Here is a 24,543-nt window from a genome sequence, read left to right on the forward strand (position 1 = left end):
CGCCCGCTCCGCGCTTCCCCGCCGCGGCTCGGCGCTTCCCCGCCCGCCCCCTCCCTCTGCTGGGCGGTGGTTGAGGCCGGCGGGAGGTGGGGCCGGGCTGGGCCGGGCCGGGCTGGGCTGGGCTGGGCTGGGCTGGGCTAGGCTGGGGCAGCCGGCGGCGGAACGCGGGGGCCCGTGGATGGCAGCCTGGGCGGCAGCCGCGGGGTAGGGTCGACGCGGAGCGGGGCCGGACCGGGCAGGGCGGGGGCCGAGCGGAGGAGGGTTCGAGGAGCCGCAGCCGGCGGAGAAGGCACGGAGGCGGAGAGCGCCCTGCAGCCCCGCCGCGCCGCAGCCCGGCGGCCGCCAAAGTTGCTCCCCATCCCGAGGGGGAGCGGGGGATCAGGCGGGGCGATGATCTTCCCCAGCAGCAACAGCAGCGCGGCCGGCGGCGGGCGGACCCCCTATCGGAAGCAGGTAAGGGAGGGAAGTGTGCCTTTGTGGCACCCCCGCGTCCCCCCCGCAGCCCCGAGGTGCTGGGGGAGGAGTGGGGAGAGGGGTGGCGACTGGCGTGAGTTGCGGCTTGCAGCCTGCTCACTTCTCGAGAGCTGGGATTTTAAAAAAGAAACTCTTTTCTCCTTTTTAATTTTTTTTTTTAAAATCTCCTCTGAAGAGCCGCGCCGTGACCTTGGCGAGTGCCGGGGCGGCCGCCGCCGGGTCACCTTCGCGGGGCGTGCGGGGCGGTGCGGGGCGGCCGCCGGGGGCCGGGCGGGTGCCGGCCCCGCCGGGCTCGGCAACAGGTTAGAGAGGAGCCGGTGTCGCAACAGCGAAACTTGGGGCTGGATGTTTTTCACTCGCGGTGAAATGAGCGAGGGGAATCCGGCGCATTTTTTCTTTCAAACAACCCTCCAGAAAACCTCCGCCGCCCTTCGGGTGCGCCCAGCTCCCCCCGAGGGGGGCACAGGGGGACCCTGTGACATTTTATGGGCAGAGTGATCTCTTTGATAAGCTCGGAGCACTCGCGTCTATGGAGCTGTACTGAAAGAGGTATTTCTTTGTTTGTTTGTTTAGTCGCTGGAAATAAAATATTTGAAATAGTTGCGTTACAACCTTGCTGGGCCGTTTGTCTTTGGCTGCACTTTTTACGCACACAAGATGCAATGTTGGTATTAATCGTACATTATTTACTGCTTAGTGTGTTATTTTTCATTGACTCTTCGACTAAATTTTAAAAAAGGAACAAAAAAACCTCACATTTCACGTTAATGGGAAGGCATGCTCTGTGTGTCTGCCAGAGGGTAAATGGAGTAGAGGTCACTGACAAGCTACCGGCTTGACAAAGCATGCCAAAAATACTATGGCAGGCTTCTTTCCAGGTGAGAAAAAAATCCTTCCGTGTCTGCTGCACTTAGTAGCTGAAACGAGTAATTTGACAGGTTCAGTCAGCAATACTGGGGAAGTTCGTCCCATTTTGCTTGGGGTCAGAATGCATTAAGGGTAGAAATAGGAAATCAGATATCACTGCTGCATGCAGTGAAGGGTTTCATATAAGTAATGAGGACACAGGCTTGGAAATTTTGAACTCTTGGTGCATTGTTGGGGTGACACATGGTCTGTGTAGTTGACCTGCTTGACAGTGAAAGTTGGACTCATATTTTCTTGAAGCTGAAGTAAAAATTGCTATTTCCTTTCTCCTCCCTGTTATTTTATAGAAATATCTTTTTGATAAGAATCACTGGTGTGTTATCTCAGCAGCGCTCTGCAGATGCTGCCCAGCAGTGCATGGAGTTATCTTTGCATCTTGTAGTCAAAGTGTTCAAGTCCATACATAACAAAACATGCTTATTGTGTGCGCTGGTTTTGGTTTGTTGTTAATAAATGTCCTGGATACGCCCATGCTGATCATCTTGTCTGGTGCTCCTGCATACTTTATAAATGAAGCCAGTGCATCAGATACTATTTCGTGCTCTCCCTGAGAGGACCATTAATCAAGGAAGGCCCCTTGTGTGGCTGTGCAGTGTGTCGGGTGCGGGGCAGGGTGTTGGCAGGAGCCGAGGGCAGTGGGGCCAGGCCTCGTGCTGGCAGGGCTGTGTTTTATGTGCGGATGTGAGTTTGCCTGCTGCTCTGGAGCAGGCTGATAAGATGCTCTTCTTTTCACAGTGCACTCCTTAGATTCAAAGAGCTAAAAGGGCCGACTGAATCAGAAAAACAAACAGACCCTTTTTCCCCAATAGGCAGAGAAAGAAATGAATGCAGGGGTATTATGTGGGCTTAAGACCCTTGGTACCAAAGGTTTCTTTTGTTAGTGTGTAGCTATTCTCTGCTCTAAACACTTCCTACATAAGGAGCCGGGGTCTGTCCTTTTCTGCAGTTAAGTCCATGGAAAACGCCTATTAGCTTCATTCATGTAGACTCACGTCGATTAGCCATTGGCTTTCTGATCTCCCTTTCACTCAGACTTCACCTGCAGGGGTGAGCTGATGTCAAACACTGCTGAAGAGTGCTACAAGCCTAATTTTTCAACCCTTGATAATTAAGAAAAGTTGAGATGAAGTCTCTGTGTGCTCTGTGTAACCCATATTCAGACAATTGCATTGTAGTTGAGCTTTAGCCTGACACACTGGGTACTGTTAGTGTAGGAAAAGTTCTCAACCAATGCCTCTAAAAGGAGTAACTGGATTTCCTATGCTAACAGTGTGTCATATGTGAAACTGAAACAATTTCAAGTAACTTATGAGAGAAACTAAAATCTTTTGAGCAGCTTGTATGTCTCTGTTGGTATTTTAATACATATCAGAATAATAAAAGAGCACTTCATGTTTAGTATTATCCTGTTTAATTTTAAAGCACCTATAGCAGATTCAATGGAAAAAATGAGTGATTCACTGATATAAGGCAAAGTGACACTGACCTGATTTATTTTGTAATGTAATGTGAATTGTAATGTAATGTGAATTTTTACCTTAATTTAAAACATTGACAAAATGCCATTTAGGTAGAGTAGGTTCAGATATTCAGATAACCCATACTCTGTTTTTGTTTAAGACATTGTAATGTAATGTGAATTTCTACCTTAATTTAAAACATTGACAAAATGCCATATAGGTAGAGTAGGTTCAGATCTTTACCCATACTCTGTTTTTGTTTTCCCAAATAACTATGTTTTGTTTTGTAAACAAATCTGTTTAGGTAGAGTAGGTTCAGATATTCAGATAACCCATACTCTGTTTTTGTTTTCCCAAATAACTATGTTTTGTTTTGTAAACAAATCTGTGCCTATAATATTATGTTTGTTACCTATTGTATCTACACTATGCTACTCTGGCATGTAGGAGCGAGTCAACAATTTCAGGTCAGATTTGACTGCCTGATCATCTTCTCTGTTCTAGAGTACTTGTAAAAATACTAAAATGTGGTCTCTGCTCAAAAGAATTTCCTCCATTATGGAGAGACAGGCATATTAAAAATACTCTTACCAGGCTTAAAATTGAGATGTTGCTTATATGAGTGACAGCTCATCTGAGAACTTATTTGAAATGCAGGTGTAGATCTTGTTAAAGAATGAAAGCCACGCGATATCTGTAATAATAACCTATCACAACACTCATAGCCATACATCCTGCCTGAAAAAGGTGTAAGCTAAGACTTTTGCTATCAAGGTTATTCGAGCTATTGTAAAGAATGCACATGTGTGCATCTGTAATGAAAAGGAAAGAGAATGACATACAAGACACTGCTTAATACAGGCTTTTTAAGCTCTTGGTCTGTTGAGAACAAGATGATTCTCTGTCCCTCCTCCCACTTTTGTCATTCTCATGTAAATCGGGAGGCGCTCCTCCGAAGTAAATATTTCTGCACTCTGTAAAATTATCGTAAATGGAAAATTAGGCTTTCTCCTGCCATCTGCTCCTTGAATCTACAGAGCTACTCCAGCTATTTGATTAGGGATTTTAAATCGCTTTGTGTGGGGAGGTTCCTCTGCTCTCAGGTTTCTTGAAGAGGAAGCCAGAAGCAGCTCTGGAGGCCTGGGAAGGAGACGAGTGCAGGGTCCTACCAGCACAGCCTGGCTGCTCAGCCCAGTGTCTGTGCCTTTTAACAGCTTTGCCCAGTAAGGGTGATCCTTGTTGCATTTTGATGAGTGTAATGTTTGTCTTGCCAGCATGAGGAGATTTACATAGTTTGCTGCTTTTGAGAAGATTAACTGGGTGTAGCTGCACGTGAGGAATTTAACACCGATTTGAAATTTGGCCTGCTTGTGGAGGGACAGACAAAGCTTTGGATCAATCTTTTCATATTGCTCTGTTAAGTGTTGTGTCACAGATTAGGTTTTCTAAAAGTTGAAGGTTAAGTTTGGTTCCTAAGGACAGTTAAATGGAGAAAGCTTTTACAATCTCAGGCTAAAAGCATAGATTAGCCTTTCACTCTGTCTATGGGTTTAACCTATCAAGAAGCTACACCTGTAATCCTACTTTAGGATTTCCCAGTTGGCGCTGTGTGTGGTGTCTGTGTGTGTGAGAAGGAACCTCATTAAATTCGCAAGACCTGGGCCCGGTCATAGCTGAGAACATGCAGCTCCACGGGGCCGTCTGTGCCCAGAGGGATGTGACACAACACCTCCTGTGTGTAGGGATGGTGCTGCCTAAGATTGAGCAGATAGCTGTGGTTACAGAAATACACGGGATTAGTTTCTTTTTGTTTCTTTCTTTCAGAAGTATCAGAATTGTAATTTTGTATCGCTGGCTTGAGGTGACAGACTATTTCCCTTTGCATTGTATACAATGTTAAAGGATTTACCTAGGTTTCACAGAACTGAGCTCCTATATTAGGTACCAGCTACTTTAATTTTTTAAGTGCATCTATAAGATTGTTTGTGAAGTTCTGCTTTATTCTCAAGAGAGCAAAACTACTCAGTCAGTGAGTTTCTAAACATGTACCAAAACGTGAATGAAAGAAATAAAAGGAAACACCTTATCTTGTTCAGGCATGATCTTATAGATTATAAAAAGTGATATAATTGTCTTATCTGTATTTGGCAATTTGAAGTTTTTGTTTAGTATTTCTAACAGGGTGAACAATATATTTTTGTCTCTTTGGAAGTGTTATTGTTTAAAGTATGTGTCTTTGCCATTTAGTTTCACATGGAAGGGAAGATAGAAGTCTGTGTCTTGAACATCTGCTGTTTTGTTTTGGGTTCATTTTTTTTTCCCCCTGAAACTTCCAACTGTTAAAAAATTTGCTTGAGTTAACACATTTCAGAAGAGTTAGATCCTTTAAACTGTAACTGCTGGCAGGGAGGAGAGGGGAAGGAAGGAAGGGAGTGGAAAATCCTTTCCTGCAAGCTTGAGATGGCTCCTAAAACATCCGCACAGTGCTGCAACCAAGTAAATAAAAATAATGATCATTTGACATTATAACAATTTTTGGTGAGCTTTTTTACCCCCCTTGTAAATGTGTGGTTGAAATTGACCTTTGCTTGTTGCATGAGGCGTAACCATTTTGGTGAGCTTTTTTACCCCCCTTTTAAATGTGTGGTTGAAATTGACCTTTGCTTGTTGCACGAGGCGGTGTATAAGAAAAGAAGTCAATGGAGACTAGGAACCTCTAGTGCATTTCGTTCATGGATCTGTTTCCAACTTCTTATGAATGTTTTTCTCCTTTTCCACAGCCAGTTGTTTTAAAACATCTTATTTGGGGGGCAGTGTGAAGGCTTATAAATCTGTAATCTTAATGAAGAGGTGCATGGAGATGTTTTGATCCTGGAAGAAGTGTTTTTGAGAAGTATTTCAAAAAGCCAGCAGAAGCACATTTGAAAGTTCTTGAGCCTTGTTGAAGTAATTGTGAGTTATTTTGCATGTGTTTCAGAATTGCAGTGTACTGTGGTAATTATAACAGCCCTGCAGAAGCCACTGTATTTGCAGCTTGCTGATGCAACAGGAAAAGGAAGGGATGAGTTAGAAATAGAGGAGAAACGAGGAGGGGAACCATGGATTAGATAAGCACAAGCCTCCTAACCCAGCAACTTAGGAAACGTACACACAACAAAAAAATCATGTGCTGTAAGGGCTGGTTACTGTGATTAGCACAGCTTTAGCTGTTTCCCTCAAGAGACTGCAGTTAAAGCAGTGTAGCTGCAGCTGTGTATTGACTCACAAAGTAGTTTTAAACTGCAGTTGAAGTAATTGAATGCTGGTGAGAGATTGCTTTAAACACATTGAGGATTACCTAGGTTTGTGGCAGTTTAAGTTGGTTTATTTCTAGGAATCTAAGTTTTGTAACTTTTATGTAAATTGATTTTAACAGTAAAACTCTGTACCAATTATAAGACTTAACCTGTGTTCTAAGATGTGTTGACTTAAAAATTATCTAGCAAGTATTTTGAAGTCTTAGAAGCTCTTCAAAACAAAAATATAGCTGCAACATTTAAACAATGTCTTTTTTGGAATTTATGATGTAGCATAAGGATATATCAGCTCTAGGGTCTGTTGCAAAATAATAGCTGACAACTACAGAAATGTATAAATACATAATAATATCATTTATAATAATACGTTTTTGTTCATATGTCCTCATAAAAGTCATGCTGCATGCTTAACTATAATTGTTTAGGAAATCACTCATGTGTGTCTTATTTGTTTAAAGTATTCTGCTCTTGAAAAATGATGTGTCAAATAGAGTGGATATTTAGAATTTACCTTTTTGATAGAATTGTAGAATTTTGTGAGGTTGCAGTGGAAACAAGCAACACATTGTTCTGCAGAGCCTCATTTGGGCTTAATTTTCTTTTGTTGAAGAACAGCAGAAGCACCAGGACAGGGTGAGCATCAGACTTAGTCTTGTGGGATGCTTACCTGCTTGTGAAATGAAATGCTTCTTTACTGCACCTACATATGTGTAACTTTATTTCACCATTTTACTGTTTCTTTACAGTGTCTCTTATTGGCAATGGCACTTTCACACCTTATTATGTGAGTTTTTTTCTGCTTAGATGAGAAGGGGATTTATTTCTTTCCTTACCTTCTATTGTTTTCTCAGATCAGAATCTCCTCTACCATATGGTGCTTTGTTCAATAAAGTGGAAACATGAGTCCTTTGGTTAACTACAGCTCATATATTCTGTCATTTGGGTGCTACAGCATAACAATGTTAGAATTCAGTCCTTTAGGATATTCAAGGTATGTGTATGGCACTTCCATTTTTACTGTGCTTGAGCAGTGAAATCTAAGGATTCAGGTGGGAATTTGGATAAGCATTACAAGGGAGCTTTTCTCAGGATTGTTTGTCACCACAGGGCACTTCTCATGCCTGTGGTCTTACCAGCTCCCAGGAAGACTGCTGCAACTTGGTGAAGGATTATCCAGTTATCTTTGAAAATCTGAAGCAGTGTTCACAGATTCTTGGCTACTCTGAGGTGTTCACAATCCTGCTTTAAGGCTTACTTGACCCACAGAAAATTTATCAGGTTGTGCTTGTGCCACTGCAACAATCCAAAATTACTCCAAACACTGGGCAGGCAAGGGTAAAATCAAATGCAGATTTGATTTTAAAAGTAAAAATACAGAATTCTTAAAATGGAGAAATGGAATAAAACCCCAAACCATATAGTAGTACAGGAGCTGGAGGTTTCCTTTACCTTACATGCAGGCATGTGGCACAGTACCTGCAGTCTTCTCAGGGAAACTGGTTATTGTCCTCCAATAACCAGTCACCTCAAGTTGTGTTCAGAGAGGAGACTGATCTAAGGCTCTGTATTTCTCTGTATTTTATTTGTGCTTAACCCACTTGAGGGGTAAGGGGTAGATATTGCTTTTTATTTCCTAAGTTGGTGATGCCTCTTTCAAGACCGTAGGTTGTTTTTTCCTGCTTTGGAAGCAGTGATGTCTCTTGAGCATCCCCAGGCACAATGCTGCCCAGCCCAGGCTTTGGAGTGCTCTTCAGCTGAGCACTAAAGAGGTGGTTGGTGTGCTGCAAAGGAGATCCCATGTATGAAATTATGAAGGAATTCAAGTCTTGTGGTGTTTTTCTTTCTGTTCTGCCTGTGTGTACAATTTGCTAATAAACTTTAAACAGTTGTGCAGCAGATATTTTGCTGGGCTACTATGGGAGTGAGGGAGACCTTGTCACTCCAGCTGCTGCAGGTGACTGGCAGGTGGGTGTCACCTGTGTGCCCACCTTTGAGCACAGCCACAGTGACCCATTTGGAACTGTTTGTATTGCCACATGCATGTGTGCTGTTCTGGCTTAGCTTAGCTAGTCACTTAGCCAAGGCTTTAAATAACCTATTACAACATGAAACTCTTTGAAGTATGTAGTGTAGAAGTAACACACAGTACAAGTCTGTGTTAACTCGGCCCCCTGTGGCTGTGCTGTGGGAGAGGAGGGACACGGTGGCTGTGCCATGCCCTGGCCAGGGACTGGCCCCCTGCGAGCCCGGGAAAGCAGCAGCCACGCTGCATAAACCCAGGCTTTGGCCGAGCTGGCACACATTTCCAGGGATTTCTGTCTGTGTGAAAGCAACCACCAGCAGACAAGATCCTTTGAAGTGTTTAGTGGTCTGTCTTCCAGATAAGTTCAAGAAGAGTTTAAAATTCTGGGTCTGAGTTTTAAGACTCTTGCTTATGCCAGCTCATATTTACATAGCCGGTGGTGCCACTGCATGGGGTGAGACTGCTGACATCAAAAAGTGCTTATTGAGACAGAGAACCAGAATACTTCTGAATTTCCCCTATGAGAAACCTGAGTAGTTGGTATATCATGGGGTTAGTGTTAAACTCTCATTCAGAATCAAATGGTATTTAAATTACTTTAATATTATTCCACCCAATCTGTTTGGTTTGCATGTTCCTTATTATGATAGTACTTGTGCTTATTTTAAAATACTTCTATGTAATTTGAAAAAAATATTTGACACAGATATTATATATGATTGCTTATCTACTAGCCTTTGAAACAGGGGCATTTCATTTAGCATTCCAGAAGATATATTTTTGAATGCTACTTGTGAGAAGCACTTATCAAAACTGGGGTTTAATAAAAGTGTTTCACTTAAACAAAAATATAAATTATAAGATATCTTTATGGTCTTACGGTGTCAATGCCTCCAATGCATACATATCCATGTAAATATTCCAGAATTAGGGGTGTTTTTTTGAGATGAGAGAACCAGTTATGTCCTGCAGTATTAAGGAGGTATAGAATACATTTGAATTCTTCAGTAATTTTAATGGTGAAGAATACTAAGATGTAATTCAGTATGTAGAATTTCAGCTGGTTAAAGGTGCTAGTGATACCTAGGACACACTGTAGCATCAGTAGAAGAATGCACAGGCTTTTTAATTTGTTTTTTTTTTTTTTTAAGTGCTCTAAGAGCTGCCTATAGAAGAATGCAGAGGCTTTTTAGTTTGGTTTTTTTTTTTTTAAGTGCTCTAAGAGCTGCCTCCATTCCCAGATACAATATTCTATAATGCTGTGGAGGCTAGTGCAAGATGGAAATGGTTAAGGAAGTCATTGTTTCATCATTAGAACAATATTTTAATTGCTGTAGTGACAAAATCATGTTCACTTTGGAAGCAGACTTTGTCAGATTGCCAGCAAATATAATGTTCTTAGATCTCTCAGGTGTGGAGTGTCACGGTCTCAGTCAGTAAGGGCTACAGACTGGTATAGTCATTGTAAAGGCACTCTGGATTTCCATCTAATTGTTCTTTGTGTATTCTGGTAAGTTGTTGAGAATTCCCTGCTCTGAGGCTCCTGACAGTTTGGTGCTTTCTGATTTACAGTTTCTGTTGCTGCTTTATTATTGTTTTAATGCTTTATTATTAATGTGGGCGTTGGATTTCAGTACATTAGATGATGTAAAGAAACATCTAGCCTATCTGTGTGTCTTATCCTTCTGTCAAAAGACACTATTTTGGTGTGACACTTCTCTGTTGACCCTCTTTCAAAATGCCTGAATCCATCTCCACCTTCTTCATTTCCTGAAATAAATGCGGTGTTGTCATTGTCCTGGGTAATAGTAGAAGTCCCAGGTCAGCCACACCTATAAAGGCTACTCATAAGGATTAAGATGATGACCTGAGGTTCAAAATGGTCCTGCCACTGATATTTTGGAGAATCTTAACTAAATTATTAAGGTTTGACTCTTCAAAAGGTACTTGCTAATATTAGTTTCCTACATCTCAGATTTTGCACAGAAATATACTAACAAGTGGTTCAAATACTACAGCAATTAGGACTAAATATCTTGAAAAAATATTTATATACACTTGCATACCTGTATAGAGGAATTTTGCACAGAAATATGCTAACAAGTGGTTAATAAATATCTTGAAAAAATATTTATATACACTTGCATACCTGTATAGAAGTCTATGTTTTCTGTCCTCTGAAGCTCAGGATAGAAGAGATTGTTTAGAATGATAGAACTGTGTTCAAATTCTGCCTGTCGCGTGCTGTGTAAGTGGTTTCTTGATGGTCTATGAGAACATTCATCTGAATGCTGTTATTGCTATTTCAGATAATTAGCAATGGCCAAGTTCATTTTGGCATGAAACTGGTCTGTTGAAACTATGTAGAACTCTACTTTTTGAAGGTTGGTTTACTGTTAGCAATAGGTAAGTTTATTTCTAAGTAGATGTTTGTTGGGCAGAAAGGCAGTCAACCATGAAAATATCACTGAGAACAGGAATAACTCCCTGAAGTTCAGTGGCTAAGATTTTACAGAATTTAATCTACTTATCTTTAGTGGTTTTATGTCCTTATCTTTCCTATGAAATGAACTTCCTTAGGTTTAGGGGGTTCCCCCCCCTTTGTTTTTTTTTCCTTCTTTTTTTTTAACTGGGAAGTCTTTATTCCATTATTCTCTTGTCTCATTTAAATTTTGAAATGAAATTAAGTTGCATAAGTTCAAAATTCAAATAATTGGGGTTTTTGTGTTTGTTTGTTTTGGGTTTTATGTTATTTTTATTTTTTAATGGAAATGCAAAACACGGCCATTCAATTTATGGTGACTTTTGTAGTGAAGCAATGCTGATGTACAAGATTATTAGTGTAAAATATCCACCCGTTGTGCAGATGGATAAGCTGCAAAGGTAGAATTACTGCTAAGAAAAGTGCAGCTGAACGTACTTATTGAAAATGTGATTCCTTGAAATTGTCCATAGTGTAAGACAAACCTGAAAGCAGTTGCTAAGCACTGGGGTTGTGCAGTTAGCAGAGGCAAGTGATTAATTTGTCTTAAAAAGTTAGCCAATGGCTGGGCAGATTCCCTTTCACTGCAGCATTTTAAAGTTAATTATCAATTCCAGATGTACTTATTAGAAGTATCTTCCTTCATCTATAACTTTCTGATGTGTTCAGCAGTATGATTCTTCAGCTGAGTTCTTGTACCAAGGGTAAGAACATGACTGTTAAAATGGTAGATGAGTTGTGCTCTGTGCCCAAATGAACCGGTTTATTCCTGACTAGTGTTTGTCATCTATCCATACATAGCCCCAGACATGGTTCAAGCCACGTGTCCCTTCACCACCCAGAGGTGGAGGCTGTCTCCCACAGGTGCTGCAGCTGTTGTGCCAGCTGTGCTGGTGCCTGGCCTGCAGGCAGCAGGGGCTTCTGAACCCTTTGGTGGCCACTGGAGCCCTCCTTGGATCATCTCTGCTTGTAGCAGTAGCTGCTCACACGCCTGAGTCAGACTGCTACCTGCACTGCCACGACCAGTTCTGCCTGGCAGTTGAATTTCTCATATATTATTAATGTTGTGTTAGTAGTACGTCTGGAAGCTTTCCTAGGTGTTATCTAATTCTTGTGTTTTTCATTTCAGAATTGACAATGATTCATTGTGCAGTCAGACATTCCCCCAGCAGCTATTTGGATGCACCAAGGCATGGCATCCTGCATTTGCTTAGCATACAGCTGCTAAATCTTTGTAACTGATCTTCAGAACTAAGTTTCTGGGTGTAAAAGGGATTGTTCATTATCACACGCTGTGAAGTCACAAACATTTTATTTTTAGAATGTCATGTGGCTTGACTTTCTGACATCTGAATTATATTCTTAACCATACACTGTGAAGTCACAAACGTTTTAGTTTTAGAATGTCATATCATGTGGCTTGACTTTCTGACATCTGAATTATATTCTTAACCACTTAAAATCACTTTTATCTCAGAATTCAAAATCTGAGTTTAAAACTGCATGAGTTAGAACAGTAGCTTGCAAAAGAAAAAAAAGTTTTGTTTCTTAGTTCAAATCAAGAGTGATTTTTAAATTAGAGTGAAATTTTAAATTAGAAGACAATATGTGAGAAATTGATGAGGGCTGTGGAAGTGACTTACAACAACTCTTCTGTTTGTATGATTCAATATAAATTACAGCTATCAAGAAAAACAGGAAATTATAAATATAATATAGCATGGGTTTTTTTTAATTGCATGCCTGAGATTTTGGACAAAATTGTCATTTGTAAAAAGTCAGCAGTCAGAAAGTATTTGATCTAATAAGTGATGAGTATCTACCAAAAAATCATCCTTTAAAGAATGAGAAAACACTGACTTGGGTTTATTTCAGATAAGGCTGTAAGGAAAATCTGACCCTAAGGCCAGAGCAGCATTGCTGCCTGTGGTATGTACAGAGGATTTCACTTACTTTTAGCAGACCAGTTTGTGCATGCTGCTTGTTGCCTTACTTGTAAGACTCAGCCAGAGGTACTGCATGTGTTTGCTGCAGTTCTCTTACTTTGTGTATGAAAAACCAACGTTGGTTTAGTTCTGGACTTTTTGACAGTCTAATACTGCTTTGTAACCACTTTCATGAGTCAGGACCATTGGTAAATGAAGCAGTCTGAGCTTCCTTTCTCTTGTGTTTTTTTTAAAAAAAAATTAATCTCCTTGTTCTTTTGATGAGCAAGGGCGAGACACCAGGAGGAAGAGTAAGCAGCCACAGGGGCAAGGATGCTGCTTTTTGGAGTAATGCCAGCCTAAGCTATTCCTTGAACTGCCATCTTGGTCTGTGGCTCCACAATTGCCTCCGTTGCACTTGGATCTTTTCAGCCAAACTGAGGGAAAGGTTGTCTTGAAAGCTGATCTGCTAGCAAGACCAGCAAAGCCATCTTTGTACTTTATTTGATAATGTACCAAAGCCATTTTATCAGGCCAGCAGATCTAACCACCCTTTTTTGACATCCCTGTGCAACTTTTCACTATCTGCATATCCTAGATATCTCAGGAAGTGCTATTTCTACTTGAAAACTTATCAGGAGTTGAATTTCCATGTTAATGTATCCAGTCAGTACTGTTTGAAAGATTTCAGCTTTCCATGCTGTTCTTAGTTGACCTGGTGCTACATTCAGGCCATCAAAGGTCAGTGCAGGCAAGTAATTCCTGATGTGCAGCTAGGCATCTACTGGGGAGTTCCACCAGAAGTTACCTTGGAAATCTTGCTCTTATTTTTGTGGATGAATCTTCAGTTTTAATTAAAAGCCTACCTTTACAACTTTGAGAATTTCATCCTACTGAAGTGATACCATTTTCCGTATTCGTAAGGAGAAGCAGACTGCGATCTATAAAAGTAGGCTGATGTGCTGGATTTTCCTATGCTGATTTTAACAAACTCCTTTTTACGTTTCATCAAGTCCCAGATTTGTCGTGTTCACAGTATTGTAGTGAATTGCCTTAATGTATGAAAGAGTTCCTTCTCCTCTGTGTACCCTTGATCACTTGCATTTAGGAAAATGTTTACATTTTTCATAACTTCGCATAAAGAGCATTACATTTACTAATTGGTTAGATTCTCTTACTACTGCTACTACTTCTAGTTTAAATGTGTCATACTCATATTTTCTAGGGCTTAAAATTCAAAAGAGTTCTTGAAGTCTTGAATGTTCAGCAACTTTGTGCTTTAAACAGGCCTAAAATCAGCTTCTCTAGGCCACGGATGCCCAAACTGGCTTTCATTAAACAACAGAATGGTTTTGCTAGAAATAGCCTGGATCTGTTGAGACTGGTGCTGAGCAAATGCTAACAACCCTGCTTGATCCAAGCTGAATGGGAATAAATAGTATTTGTATTATACTAAGCATTGTGTTCTGGAGTACCCTAGTCCCAGTTCCCTGAAATGATGCTGGAAAAGTGATCACTTCATTAAGCATTCTGGTAATGAAGCAAGCGGTTTTTGTATTACTGTAATATCTAAAATTCTCCTTTAAAAATGAAGCAATGCTTCTTTCTCACTCTTGTGCATAAAAATTGTCTATTGTGAGAGAGAAAAATGAGTCAAGAGGGCAGAGCCACTGAGTACTGGGAGACAAGAAGGATGTACTGATGGGAAATGTGAGCAGAAAATGCTTCCCTCTAACTTCTAAGAAGCTAAACCAATCCTACAAGTAGGTTAGGATTTTGGAGGTATCTAAAGAAAAAATTTTTTATTTCTTATCTTTTCCAGAATAAAATTGTCCAAGTGTCAACATTTTCCTAGTATTCTTTTTAGCAGATGGTTTCAAGATAGAAGCTCATAAAGGCTTGCAGAAGAAAGAAAAATTAGGTGGCAATGTCTTACTCCATAGTGTTCAAACAGCCTGTAGTTTAATTTAAGATTTGAATATCAGATACACTGATCTAAAATAATGTATGTAGAACTGCTTTATGTGTGTATACTTGAACACACACTTTCAGGGGCAAAGGGGTAACAAATGAGAGAAACTGTGTATATTTCCTGCTGTTTGCCAAGCTGTGTTTTCTGCTGCTAGTGTTTCCTGATCAACTGGGAATATCTTGAATTGTCTGTACTATCTTAGCAGCATTTTCTCTCTAATAGCAGCCGCAGGAAAGGTGGTGTTAGGTATCTGTCTGAACTGTTCACTGGTTGGGTGAGCTGTTCTTGTTTCCATCTTTCCCAAGAGTTAAACATAGCTGCTTTTGTCATGCTAAACTGATTGTAATTTGTCCTTTTGTGCCTGTTCATGGGTGTAAATCTCTATGTGCTACATAGGATAAAGTTGTACAAATTGTTCTGGGCATGACAGACCAGTGACAGACCACTCCTTTTTTCCTGAAGAGCATAGGGTATCCTGTGTGTGACTGTATTACATCATACACCTGGAGAAAATGCACTTTTAATGTCAGCTATGCTGGATGTGCTGTAGTGAACATATGGCCAAAAAGGTTGGATGTGGTGGGTTTTAGTATGGTTCTCTAGTGGTGCAGGAACATCTCTCAGAAATGTCAAAAGGAGCATGGTGTCCACTGGCCCCAGAAATTTGGAAGCAGTTGTCCTCAGTGCTGCCTGCACACAGATTTTTCTCAGCTCTTACTTTAAATCACTTCTGCTGGGTATAAGGCAAACTTACAGCACAGCAGTGTTCATTGCCTACCATGAGAGGAGACATTAGACCTTGTGTGTCCTGGAGGTGTCATTGTGTGTGTAACTGCACTGATACAGTTGAACTCATGAACATCTTCGGTAAATCTGCTGCTGTGTGCCACCCTTGCTGCGGGCACTGCAGCCAGGTGCCCGTATGGAGGCCACGCTCCCCTCCCAAATGGGAAATGATGCAGCAGGCAAACGTTTCAGAAGCAATGAAGTTAGCTCCAGCTCTTTTCTAATGAGATTTGAGCTTCTACATTTCATTCTAGGAAAGCATGTAGAGTGTTGGGGATCATTTAGAAGACTTTGAGAATGTCATTTGCAGTCTCATACGTGCTACACGCAGTTTCATTACAATCCAAAGAAAATTGGTTTGCGTGTTGTAGCATGCAGAGCATGCAGAGTTTGCTCCCTGGTGCTCTGTAGAAAAGCCCTGTGTAGAGTAGTTTTGCCAACACTATGCACTGCTGTCTTCTGGTCTGTCTGTTCTATGCAATGTTGAAATTTATAAAGCTTCTGGACAGATTTTCAGCTTGTGCAAATGAATGCAGAACCACTGGATGCGAGTGGAACTAGGCCAATATGTGCAAGTGCTGAAAACTGGCAACTCCTTACGTAATGAGTCTGGTGGTTTAAAAAGTTTCTACTGATCCTGCTCATGTTCTAGAACTGTATTGCTCTTTTAATAATACCTGTCTGCTTCTGTGCAGTTTAGTGGCTTTGCCATGGAGGAGAATCACATTTATGGAGGTGTGGTCACTCTCCCATTGCAAATTACAAGTTCAGTGTCAGACTGTGTGTATATATATATATATATAATAAATAAATAACAAACATATGTATATATATAATGTGTGTATACATACACCACTTGCAGCAACACAGTCTCGTACATGGACTCCGTGAATGTCAAAATGCCATGACGAATCAGCACAAACTCCTAGCTGAAGTTTAGTTGATAGTCACTTCAGCCTTTGCTGAACTAATTGTAACAGTATCTTGTGCTTCCCTTTTTCTTGACTGTAAAAGGCAGTGGGGTATGAAGCCTGATGAATTTGATGCTGTTAGTATTTCTTGAATTTGGTATGTACTTTCCTGGTTATACCTGAGACTCGCTTTAATCCTTTACCAGCAACACTGTGCATGTCCTGTTTCAGTGTGTTGATTACAATGACTTGTATCTGCTGCATTTTATCATATTGCAGAATATAAAAACTGTAAGGACACTTCTTGAAATTTCAGAAGTGAGGAGCAAAAAGATTAATGGAACTTTCAATCTAGCACAGGTCATGCTGACCTCAATTCTGTGGCAAATACTGTGAAAGACTATGGAAATAATTGCAGTGGAGTAACTAGGAACGACAGTGATGCTCTGAGTATGCTTTCCTTTTCTTCAGCTCATGGAGGAGTCATTTATTCCCATGGAAAGTGATGCAAGATGCTGTTCTCACTGATATTGGTTCAGTTGTTACTTGACATCGGCACATAACAAGCTGCTGAGCAGCAGAATTGGACCTTCTTGGTATCAAAATTGCAGTAACCTTTGTGTTGCACTCATGCAGTGTATCTACACCAGCTTGTTCTTTCCAGAATACGTTCGTTAGGCCTGGAGACACTTAGAAAAGGAAAAAACATTTGCAAAGTGAATAGGAATATCTAAAATGATCTGTACTTTGAAGTATGAATTGTGCAGCTTGAAGAGGCTTTTCATGGGGGCATCCAGACTCTTTCTTGATGATGAAGTCTTATAAAAGTGGCTTTTTCTACCCTTTTTTGTTTGATGTGCCACCTTTCCAACAGCTAGAGATGCTGGCTGTGGTGAAGAGGGTGTGGTCCCTCAGGGAGATGAAGATTTAGGAATGCAGAAGAAAATACCAGAGCCAGCTGCCTCATCTGTTCCATCGATGTTGTCAAAGGAAGCAGCAGGAATAGACTGGGCCACCTATTAAATACTTGTGTAATGGTCTTACCAGGAAGAAAATACATTCTCTTCTTTGGAGTGGAACAGAGGGATTCACAGTAACAGTGCTGCTGCTAGGCTGGGTGCAGTATGCTGCCCATAAGGAGTCAGCAATCATAGACAAAGGGATTCTGATAGGAGTTGACTCCCTCATGCACGGTCGGGCACAAGTTCTTTAATTTATTTAACTTGAATAAACAGAAAATGACATAGCGGATCCCATGTGAGCCAAAAGAGCCATCTGTGGTCTAACCCTGTGACAAACAGTATAGCAATAATTCCAATGCCACCAACAATGTGGAGTTTGCCAGAAAAGCAGATGCTTCTTTTGACATGCATCTTCAGTGCGGTGCCATTCCTATCCTATAATTGCTGTCTATGGAGGGAGGGTGGATAGGATAGCCAGATGAGCAGAATGGTGGCATTGTAGTTTTTGGGGGAAAAGCCAACAGTTTGGAAAATAATAAAAGAGGACAAAGAAGTATAAAAATAATTTTTTAAAAGCTGCAAAATTCTTCTGTGTGCATTATGAAAGCAGTGACGCTTTTTAAGTAAGAGACAATACTTGCATGGATTTGTCAGAAATCTAAAGTCTAATACAATATGGAAGAAGAAGAAATAATACTTCAGAAACTTCTGTGCAGAGTTTTAAACTGTTTTTTAAAAAAAAACTTTTATTTCTCTATTATTTTAAAGAACTAAAGAATGGCCAAACATTCTTAACGTACTTTTTTGTTTGTTTTTTTGCTGTACTGTCAGATTTTGTAATACAGATATTCAGGCAGTTCTTGAATAAGCCAAGGTGTCTGTATATATACTCCGCTACTTTTTAACCAGTTTTATGAGATACGCAGACTTAGCAGGATTAATCTCCAAAATACAGTGATGGATGGCATCCCTAATAGTTAGTTAAAAAATGGCATATTTACTGCTTTATGAAATTAAAAATGTAGCTACCTACAACCATAAAAAGTATTCATTTTTAACATCACAAGCAGAAGCTCTTGAAAGCAACATGTTTTTGATCACATTGAAAATTGTCCATGGCCCTGTTTGTTGGCACTGGAAGTAAAAGTTCACAACAGATAATGACAAAGAAATTGAACAGCGGTAGAACTGGGGATTAGCATTCTTCTAACGAGAGCCTGTCCTCTGAACAGAAGTAACTGCCTTATGTGGTGCAGGAGTCTCACTGCCAGAGCTCAGTTTTGTGGGATTTACTTAGAGAAATGGTTACCTGCTCTCTTGTATTTTCCTACAAGGGAGCCAAAAATTGTCCAGGATAAAGCCATGTCTCTCATTTTCCATACGTTTAAGTCCCACTTCTTCCATTATACTGTAAGTGCAGTCAGAGAATACTATTATTTAATTTCAGATCTTAGTGCGCTGACATCTGAAGACATTTTAAATGGAGCCGGTGAGTAGAAGTTTCCTGTTTAATAAATGCTAAAGCAGAGTTCTATTTACAATGTGAAGGGACCACTATGAACCTCTTAATGCTTATGATGAGCTTATTGAGTAATTTTTTTTATTTTAATTCCATGAGTACTGTCCTCTGAGCTGCCATTGAAGTGCTTGTGAGCTGTATGTGATTTGCAGGCTATGGTGTGACCATCTGTGATCTAGTCTAAACTACTGTGTGACCCAGGAGTTTCTAAGTTAATTGCTGTTTCAGGTGAAGCATTTCTCCTATAACGGGTATCTTGACCATTTCCTGTTGTGGAGAACGTTGTAAGATTTTATACCCTGCTATTAACATGTACTAAGAGATATGTAATGCAAGAGAGGAATTTTTTATTATTTGGATTGAGTGTCATGTATTGGACTTGCTACCTTTCAGGTGCTTACATAAGCCATCAGTACGCAAGTTACACCTCTCTGAAAATGGATGTGTTTTCTTTTAATTGTAATTTGAATCCTCAGGCTGGAACAAAAACTTCAACATAGTCTAGATATTCAGTACTCTGTGCTTTCTGGATCCTGAGCAAAAGCATTGGCTGGTTTCACTGAAAAAAATAGGCCTGTGTATTACTAGAATCAAGAAGGAAGTTGGCGATGAATTTTTTTGTGTCTGCTGCTCAATGAAGGGCTAACCACAAAAACATATACATGCTTTTTAGTCTGTCTGGTAGATCTTAGCACTATGCTCTCTTTCTTTGGATACTTCAGCATCTTGACTTTCTTTTCAGAGTCTTTAAATGGGGCCTAGCTGTTGGATTGCTGCTTGTTGATATTTCAGACATTTAAGTCTTTTGCTTTATGTGTGCCTATAATTCTGTCATGGCTAGGGCATGGTACCAAGGTATTGTTTCAGAGGATTGTCCAGGAAATCCAGGTATAAAACAGAGAGGGAAGAGAGACGCTGTGATTCATGATGAGCAGGTGGAAGGGGAAAGGGAGGGTTCATGACATCTGGAAAGGAACAGGATATAGCCCAGTTCAGCACTCCCCTTGCTTTCCTTTGGGATAGCTTTTGTGCTGTGGTGTGGTTAGGTTTGTGTATTTTGCACTTTTTATTTGTCTCTGAACTAGGAGAATCAGTTAGTGGAGCACCAAAAAATCCCTGACAAGGGATAAAGTCAATGGAGTAAGTGAGTTCCGGGGAACTATGAAGCTTTTTCATTTATCACTGAGAATCTAGAAGAGCTCCCTGAACCAGAAGCAGTTTCTTGCCCCCATTGCTTACTTTATTGTTACCATCTTGTCTGCCAACTCCAAGTTAGAAAGCTTTTTTTCTTGAGTAATAACAATAAAAAAATCTCCACACCCTATTCTTGCAGAAAAAAATCCATTCAAAGCATCAGTGTGGGTTTTGTCATATACTTCAATGTGGCCAGGATAATGCTCACACTTCTTCAAGTGTCTTCATAGAAAAGATATAGATAGATTTTTGAGCTTGCTTTCATTGCTAGCAGGAGATTGCTGTTGAATTAAGCTTTAAATGTGTAATTTAAATAATACTGGTTCAATTTCTTGTCAAAATATGAAAATGTGACATTTTATAGCAAGCTGGAATGGTTTACTTCAATACTTTCTGGTTTAGTAATTGTTGCTTTCTGGTGAGAACAGGTTCAGTCCTGCTATGTTGCCATAAGATCTGAGGAGAGGAAGCAAACAGGCCAGTAGGGAATGAGCTTGTGTTATAATCAGGTGAGTCTGGAGGTGAAATTGTTAGGAGCATCTGAGCCATGACTGGGGGTTTGTGCTAGACATCATCTTGTTTCATTGCTGGCAGAGCCATTCTTCATGAAGATATTTTAAAAAGAAAGCTGCTAGAAGTACGTTACTCACTCATGCATTTCTGTATTTCAAGGAAGGGCTTCTTCAAATGGCTCAGAAAAAGTGTATTAACTGCTTCCCTGGATTTTGCCAGAAACATTTTTCTTACTGACGAATTGGTTCAAATTAGTTAAAGTACAACAAAGAAGAAAGAGAATGTTAACTAAAAACAAACATAAGAGTGAAAATAACTTTTTAAAATTATTATCTTTATAGATGCATGGTGAGATCCACCTGCAGTTTTTTTTTCCTTTTAATATGAAAAAGACTGTTATCTGTATTTAGAAAAACAGTTTTCGTAGGACTTGGCTGTAACATACAGGCAAGAAAAAAGGCATAACCCTATATCTTGTAAAGCTCCTCTTAAAACTTATCTATTAAGGCAAGGGGGCTTCCCTATTCAGTGTGATATGTTTTTTTCCTTGATTACTTAATTTTCAGCCTATTTATTGCAGCCCATCATTGCTGTAATCCCAACTGTAGTATTCTGGGCATAGTCCTTTCACACCAAGATATGGAACATCTAGAGTGGTTTGTTTGGGAGAAACACAGGGCTGGGTCTCCAGGTGCTCCTGGTCTGCCTGTGATGTTTTGTAACAGGCAGAGTCTTTGCCTGATGCCTGCCTCCACCCTCAGGGTCCCACATCTTATCCCAGTAGTTGTTTCTGTTCTGTGTGGCTGAACCACTAACACCTGTCATCACCAGGTAAAGGAAGATGGAACAGGCTTGCATCCTGGGTATGCAAATAACTCTGATCACAAAATGCAGTATCTATAGTTTCTGCCTTGTGCAGTTCACCAGCCCTTTCTGGAATAGTCCTGTTGGCTCTTACAGTGTTGCTATGAGATCATGCTTTTTACCCGTGCAAGGAGAAGTTAATAAAGGAGAAAAAGGGGGCAGGTATCAGTATTTTTCCTGCCTGAGGAGATTTTCAGCAGAAGTCTGGAGCTTCTGAGATACTCTTTATACTGGTGTCATGCTGAAAATGCTTCGATTTGGTTGTTGAATCTTCCTGTGACAAGTGCTTGTAGATTTAAAGAAGAGCAGTTGGAGAAGCTACCCTAAGGCAGGAGATGTGAGTAAAGCAGCAGCAAAGCTTTCAGTTTCTACTGGTTGACTCATGTCCACTGAGAATTGAACTTGGAGAGGCCTCCAGAAATTCAGTTTTGCTTGCTGTAATGTTTCAGACATGATGAGGAAAAACATGAAACAGAATAGTGCAGGACACTCAAAATGGCATCTCCGCTGCAGCTGTCACTTTGCTGGCTTAGAGTAAGTGATCAAGGTTTAATGTTTCCTTATTTAAAGAAAAGTAATAAAGCAACTGTCTTCATCCATGAACACTCATTTCTGTTAAACACTTGGAGTTCTTCTTTCTGCAAGGGACATGATTTAATTCCAAATGAGTTCCTATTTCCTAAGCTGTTGAAGTGTCTTGCTTTACTAGCTATAGCATCTTCTACTCTCCTGAACCTGTGCTTTCATTGTACATGTAAAGTTTTCTCTAACCTAGAGAGTTAGGTAGATTAATAAATAAACAAGCAACACCCAATTTAACAAAAAATAAATCCAGATTCAATACTTTTTCTCGCTGTTGCACACATCCACAGAAAATGTATGATCATTTTTATATCAGTGCCATTATTTGAAGGTGCTGCTTTCAAAATCAGGGAGGTTAGGCAAAGTCAGGCTGGGTAGGCAGGTGCTTGTAGCTTAATTACCTGAGCAAAGCTAGGGAAACACTGCTGATGAAATTTCAATATTATGAGATGATCCAAGTAGGAATTCTGGTTAAATCTGATAGTTAATGTAGGCTGCGATTTATGGTTTGAATTTAAAGTAGACGTGTGAGAACTTTGTTGTTAAAAGTCATGGTACTTTTCCCATTAGGAATTTGGCTGAGTGTTTAAACTCATAATTAAATGCTAGCATGTTATATAACTTTATATGCATATTTTATTGCAAAGTTAGACTTAAAAGGAATGCTACGGTAGTGATCGTACTCTGTTTTGGGACAATGACTTGGAGTCATTGTCCAAGTTATCATCTGCTCATTGAAGTTCTGTTGGAATTCTGTAGTCTGAAGGCAGCAGGGATCAGTATCTCTCAACCCCCAGGTCAAAGGAATTTCACAGAGTTATTCCATTTTGGTTTGGTGTCTTTTTTTTAATCTGTTGACAGCAAAGAAATTCTTCTGTTCCTATGTAGACAAAATCCTGCTCTGACTTATTTGCAGTCCTTAAGCATGGAATGGTTTATAAGAAAGACAGGAATAGCTCCTATAAGATGAGTATATTCTCCAGCTAGTTTTCAGTACTTGCAGTTATTCCCATTTGGGGTTTATAGTGAGAATGAAACACAGGCAGACAATTCTCCTTGTTGTAAGGGGACTGTTCAGGCACTGAGCTTTTTGTTTTCCTAATAAGTACCTGTGGTTTTCCCATTGCTGTGGTGGGGCTGTGGAGGGCTGGAGGGAAGGTCCTCAGAGAGCAGGCTCCTCACAGCTGGCTCCAGAATGGGCTGGGGAGATCATAGAGCAGATGGGCTGATTATTCTGTCACTGGCCTTTTTTGCTTAGATGTTTGTTGAAGATGACAGGAAGGAAACTGCTGTGTAAAAAGAACGATCGCTAATTACCTCTTGGAGTGAAAACTAAGGAGGAAATGGCAAACCAGTGTGACAATGGTGTTTCTTGTGAACAGGAATATTGTCACAAGAAATAATGTTCTATTGCTAACATTCATTCCTCGTATTCTTGAGTTCTGTGTTTTAATTTAAGATTAAATGATTATGAAGAAAAATTAATAAATGTATTTTTGTTTATGTTGCAATATTGCAAATTATTGTGAGGTCCATATAGTAAAAGCTTAAGAACAGCTTTTGGTAGGAATTTTTAGCAGAAGCTACAGTTTGTAAACAAAAACTTTTGAAATTTGATTTCAGATTTTAGACAGAGCACTCAGTTAAGTTTTGTGAAAGCTGTTTCTAAACAAACAACCCCAAAGTTTGGCCAGGTCTCCTCTGCAGAATGTCTTGCCAGCAGAGCACTGTGTATCAGCCAGGGGTGTGGAAAAAAGTCATACATCCCGGCTGACATCAATGTGTTGGCGAACACCCAGGTGTGGATGCAGCTGTGCAGGCAGAAGAGAGCTTTTATCGGCTTGGCTGATGTTGTCTGGGGAGGTGATGCAACTGCGCCAGCAGACAAACTCTTCTCCAGCAGACAAACTCTCAAACGCTTCTCCTGGCCCACACTGGCAGTGTAGGAGGCTCCTCCAGCGCGGTCACGGCGTCGTGGCTGCACTGCCAACCAACCCTTTGCAGCAAGAGCAACTGGAAAAAAAGGCCCCTTTGAACAACAGAGGGACCTCTATAATTTAGTTTTTATAAGTAGTCGTCGATGAGGAACAGAGCGGAAAAAGTGATTCAGATTTTAAAATTAAAGTTTTAATGTAAAAAACGTGGTTTAGTTGTATGGCTTTAAGATGTCACTGTCCCTTTAAAGGCTGGCTGTCGTTGGGTTGCAGGCTTTGAGAGCCGCAGGACACCCAGCACTTGTGTTTTGTAAAGCCTTTAAGGCTTGTGAAGGTAGGAGTCTCTCTGGAAGCGCTGAAAAACCTGTCTATAAACTTAGGAAGACAGCTATAGTCCCATTTACTGAGTCTCTCTGGAAGCGCTGAAAAACCTTCTGTCTATAAACTTAGGAAGACAGCTATAGTCCCATTTACATTCCCATCATGTTTGAATGTGACCACTGGCACTAGCACATCTTCATGTTTAAATAGAAGTTTAAATTTCTCAGAATGGAGTGTTTATGTTTTACAGACAGACACAATTAGGATTCCTGCTCTCTCTACGCACAGACACACATTTTCCTCTCCTGCCTTTGGCCAGCTGGTGACAAGATTTTGCAAAACTCCAGTTCTTCATAACACAGAAAAAAAAAAAAGATTTTAAGGGAAAAACACTGTAA

At 40.4% G+C, this 24,543-nt stretch overlaps 1 protein-coding gene across 5 annotated transcripts in view; it reads left to right on the forward strand.

Moving 5' to 3' along the window:
* Window positions 1–24,543, forward strand: part of RBMS1 (RNA binding motif single stranded interacting protein 1) — a 143,243-nt gene that overhangs the window by 51,605 nt on the left and 67,095 nt on the right. Inside the window, exon 1 of one of the 5 annotated variants that reach the window (XM_039716034.1) lies at window positions 110–453. The exons of 3 other annotated variants lie outside the window; for them this stretch is intronic. In XM_039716034.1, coding sequence (XP_039571968.1) covers window positions 391–453 — 63 coding nt within the window. In that variant the 5' untranslated portion in view covers window positions 110–390. Of the gene's footprint in view, window positions 1–109; window positions 454–24,543 lie in introns of those variants that run through there. One more of the 5 variants, XM_039715939.1, reaches the window with a different exon arrangement.

Source organism: Passer montanus, unplaced genomic scaffold (genome assembly GCF_014805655.1).
Source record: "Passer montanus isolate IOZ18808 unplaced genomic scaffold, ASM1480565v1 scaffold1, whole genome shotgun sequence".
NCBI classification, from domain to species: Eukaryota; Metazoa; Chordata; class Aves; order Passeriformes; family Passeridae; genus Passer; species Passer montanus.